The sequence below is a fragment of the Dipodomys ordii genome, unplaced genomic scaffold (genome assembly GCF_000151885.1).
Source record: "Dipodomys ordii isolate 6190 unplaced genomic scaffold, Dord_2.0 Scaffold2, whole genome shotgun sequence".
In the NCBI taxonomy this organism is placed as follows: Eukaryota; Metazoa; Chordata; class Mammalia; order Rodentia; family Heteromyidae; genus Dipodomys; species Dipodomys ordii.
The window spans coordinates 23,447,812-23,452,050 of NW_012267218.1; the positions used below are offsets into that span (position 1 = coordinate 23,447,812).

Below are 4,239 nucleotides of genomic sequence, written 5' to 3' on the forward strand. Positions count from 1 at the left end.
GGAGGAGGAGGAGGAGGAGGAGAAAGGAAGGAAGGAAGGAAGGAAAAGAAGAAGAAGAAGAAGGAAGAAGAAGAGGAGGAGGAGGAGAAAGGAAGGAAGGAAGGAAAACAAGAAGAAGAGGAGGAGGAGGAGGAGGAGGAGGAAGAGTAAAGATGACTATGAAAACCCAAACCCAAAACAGTAAAACCTATAAAAGGAAGCTCAGATCTCCCAAACATCCCCTATTTCCAGTACAGAGGTGGCCCGCATGCTAATGATATGCTCTGTCTCCATCCAGGGCCACCTACTCCTGGCTGAAGCAGAGCCCCAAACTTCTCAGGCGCCTGCCATCTCATCTCAAACTGAGCTTCTGAACAGTGCAAAATCTCAGAGGATGCCACCATCGCTGCTCCATCCCCACTGCACCCCCAGATGCCCTGAACTGGGTGCTAACAAGCCCCATTTCTCACTCTGGATCCTGGGGTTTCATACTCAAATCTCCAGATGAGAGAAGCCCAGGGAAACAGCTGTTTTTACTCATGAAAAACCTCTGGACCAGCAGTCAGGAGCCATTCTCCTTTCCAATCATCTGCTCCCTTCACTCACCAGGAAAAAAAAAAAGGACAGAAACCCAAGGTGGTAAATCTTCCCGCTGTGGTGAATTGCTTTCTAGTCCCCTCTTCATCCACCAAAGCTCCCCCCCCCCACTGTTCCTGGGTGCACAGCGTGGCAGCATAAAGGAAAGGGACCTCAAGCCTGGACTGGGAGCTGAGGGACGGGAATAGTCATCTATCTCTCCAGCGCACAGAGTAAAATAGTTGATGCTATTCCAGCACCCCCAGTTTTGGGGTGCTTTTCTCAGCGTTCTCCATGCTAGTGTAGGGAAAGCTCTCTGCTACCTCTTCCAACACTGTCACCAGCTCCCAAGGCTGACAGGCTGACCCATCCAGGACCAGTTTGAGAAAGGGGCTCAAAAAAGGGGAAGGGGCATTTTCGTGAACATTTGTTCAGTGAATAAACGAATGCGGGGGGAAAAAAGACCAGGAACGCGACTAATGAAAAAAAGTTTCATTTGAAACGAAACAAACCGAACGAAAGCAAACAAATTGTGTGAAGGCAATGAGCAAAGGCCCTCAAACCCAAGCGAGACCTTGTGGGGCCAGAGATGCCAGGGTGGGCGTTTGTAAAGGTGGGGGCCAATTGTGTTTCTGAGGGCTAAGGAAGAGTCGGGCACTGGAAAATCACAGAGCGAATGGGTGCAAACGCGTGTAGGACAATTTGGGGAGCTAGAAGAGGATTCGTTCGGGCTGGAAGACAGAAAGCACCCCCCCACACTCTCCACCCCACCTCTACCCCCCCACCTAAGCACAAAGATGCGTCCCACGGGGGGAGCGCAGGGGCCGCACCCGAAAGCAGCACCCACAGAATCACAGGCAGATTTTTGCTTCTCTTTCCCCTTGGGTCTTAAAAACCTCACGAATTGCCACCGAGGGGACTGCAGTGGCACTGTGTGGGGGGAATGGATGGAGATCTGGGGGTGCTGGGAGGACCCCCCTCCCCCGTGGCTTTTCAAGACCTCACCTTTTTCAAGGCCTCTTAAATGTTAACTTTGTGCAAGTCATCCCTAATTCTATTTCAAACACTCCCTCTTTAACCTCAACTCCCTGGCACTGTCTCTAATTCAGCCCCCACCCCAGCTGGATGGAGCTGGTGGGGCCATCAGTGCTCCCCCCATCTGCGTTTCACAGAAGAGGAAACTGAGGCTCGCGGATAGGTAGCGATTCGCTACGAAAGAGTAGAAGCCGAGGGGAAATAATTGCAGGAGCTCGGATCCCGCTGGGCGGGAGGAGCGGGGGAGGGAAGCTTTGGAAGCAGAAACAGAGAGAACCCCGGGACTCCGGGGACCCCGGGACGAGAGGAACGGGCGTTGGGGAACTGAGGAACGGGCTGGGGCCGGAGCCTATCCGGCGGCCCGCGGGGTCTGCTTGGTTCTTGCACGTGCTAAAGCAGGGACCCGGGGACGGCCCCCCACCCCCAGATCTCTGATCGCCGCCTTTCCCGTCTCCCGCGGCCCTCGGCCCTCCTCCTCCTCCTCCTCCTCCTCCTCCTCGCCCCGGGGCGGCTGCACGCCCGCGCCGGACACAGATTCCCGCAAACAACGCTACGCCCCGGTGCGCTGTGCTGCGGCCCCGGACCTCACACCTGAGATCCGTGGCAACAGCATCGGAGGGGGCCTTACCGGTGTCGCCGCTTCTTCCTTTTCTTGGTCTGGTTTAAAGCCGATTTGGACATTTTTCGATCACTGGAAGAAACATCTTCGGAATCTGAAAAGCGGGCCGGGGTGGGGGGGCATGCGAGAGGATGGGGCGTGCGCTCCGAGGCGCCCTAATCCCGCGGGGGCCCCCACCGGTCCCCGCCCCGGTGACCCCACGGGCCTGCAGTCTCCCCGGAAGCCCCCAGCCCCCGGAACCCCGGCGGCCTGGGCCGCCCCACCCGCGGCAGCGCGGGGATCCGCCCGCTTCAAACAGATTTCGTTGCAAGAGAGGCCAAGGCCCCGGCGCGCTCGGAGGCGCGGGGTGGTGGGAGACCCCTGGCGTGTCAGGAACCCCGCAGCCGTCCTGCCCCGGAGCTCTGAGTCTCAGGTCCGAGGGCTGGCCCAGGAGATGGGCTGTGGACAGGCGTGGGAGCAGCCGGGTCGATGACCCTGTCGTGGAGCACCCCCAATGAGTCCCGCCCGAGGTCGGAGAGGCTGTGATGGGCCAGTTGCCCTTCTAAACCAATATAACAATAATTGATGATGATGATGACGACGACAACGATAATGATGATGAAGAAGAAGAAACCAAAAGTAGGGGAAATGCCGGGAGCTCACAGGGCCGGCGGGCCGAGCGGGCCCCGGACGGACGCACTGCCGCGGAAAGGGGTCCCGGCTGGGGGCCGCAAAGTCAGCCAGGGTCCCCGAACCCTGGAAAGATCCGATCCGGCCCGATATAGTAAGGCTCTTTGTAGGCTCGAGTGGCGGCCTATTCTCCTCCGTCCCACACACACACACCCCGAGATCATGGGGTGAGAAATGAACCCCAGCTGAGCAATGCAGCGGTGTGTCCAAAGTTGAATACGGAGCGCGGGGCCAGCGTCGACACCCGCTTCCTGAGGCACCCGCGTGCAGAACGCTGGGGTCGGGGAGTGTGGGGAGCAAGTGAAGTCGGGGATCCTCCAGCCTGCATGACACCCCTGTCAGGTCTCGGACACCCCGAGCCTGGCAAGCAGAGGGAAGCCCCCCCTCCCCACGGGGCGCCTGGGCCAAAGCCGGGCCGCAGGCTCGTGGAACCGAGCAGCAGCGGTGCGATCCCGGGTCCCGCACCCTGGATCTGCTGGCTGACCCTGGGCCTGCACTAACTTTTTCTCCCGGGGGTGGCGAGAGCCGACAGGCGTGGGGGCTCCCCGCGCGCGCGCCCCGCAGCCCAGCTGCCTCGCCCTCACCTTACCCGAGCTGGCCGTCTGGTTGGCGTCCAGCGGCCCCGATGCTCTGCCCAGCGGCTGCAGGTGGACGCTTTGCGGATCGGACAGCACTTCCAGAAAGGTGGGCTGCGCGTAGAAGCCGGGGAGCCCCCCGGGCCCCAGCAGCCCCATGCCGCCCACTCCTGCGGGGCTGAGCACCGAGCGCGCTGCCAGCAAGTGCCCAGGGGCCAGGCCGTCGAGGGCGGCCCGCGGATGGGAGCTGGGGGGCTCCTTGTTCAAGCCCAGGATCTCCTGGATGCCGAACCCCGTGCACCTGGCCGGGGCGACCCCCGAGGTGCTCTTGGCCACTGTCTCGGACTTGGGCTTGCTCAGCGCTTCTCCCGCTTTGCCCGTCATCTCCCGGTTCTTCGGAGGGGCTGAGGCCGCAGGTCTTTGGCTCCCCCACCCCCCCGCCGGGCTCCCCGCTCCGCGAAGTTGGTCCCAGGTGCCCCCTCCGGTGTCTAAAGCTCTGGAGCCCCAAGGAGATTCCCTTTTTATCCAACCAGGCGGCAGCCCAAGTGGGGTCAGAGCCGAACAGCCAATCACCAGGGCCAGGAGCGATTAGGAATTCCAAAAAAGCTGGCAGCTCGGCCGTCCGCAGGCAGGCAGCGCGCAGGGGCCTGGGCGCTGCGGGACCCGTGCCACCGGCCTCTCTCTGCAGGACGCCCTGGAGCCGGGACCCCTCCCCCGGCGCAGGCGAAACAACCAGGTTCCAGGTTTGTTCTAGGAGGCAAAATGGATAGGGCCTCACCTGACCCT

General features: G+C 60.9%; 1 protein-coding gene across 2 annotated transcripts in view; it reads right to left on the reverse strand.

The window, feature by feature from the left end:
• Nucleotides 1-3,944, reverse strand: part of Vsx2 (visual system homeobox 2) — a 24,559-nt gene extending 20,615 nt beyond the window's left edge. For both annotated transcript variants that reach the window (XM_013014877.1, XM_013014872.1), the window contains exons 1-2: nt 3,468-3,944; nt 2,219-2,303 (exon numbers count right to left, since the gene is read on the reverse strand). In XM_013014877.1, coding sequence (XP_012870331.1) covers nt 2,219-2,303; nt 3,468-3,837 — 455 coding nt within the window. In that variant the 5' untranslated portion in view covers nt 3,838-3,944. The remainder of the gene's footprint in view (nt 1-2,218; nt 2,304-3,467) is intronic.
• Between the last annotated feature and the right edge of the window lie 295 nt (nt 3,945-4,239).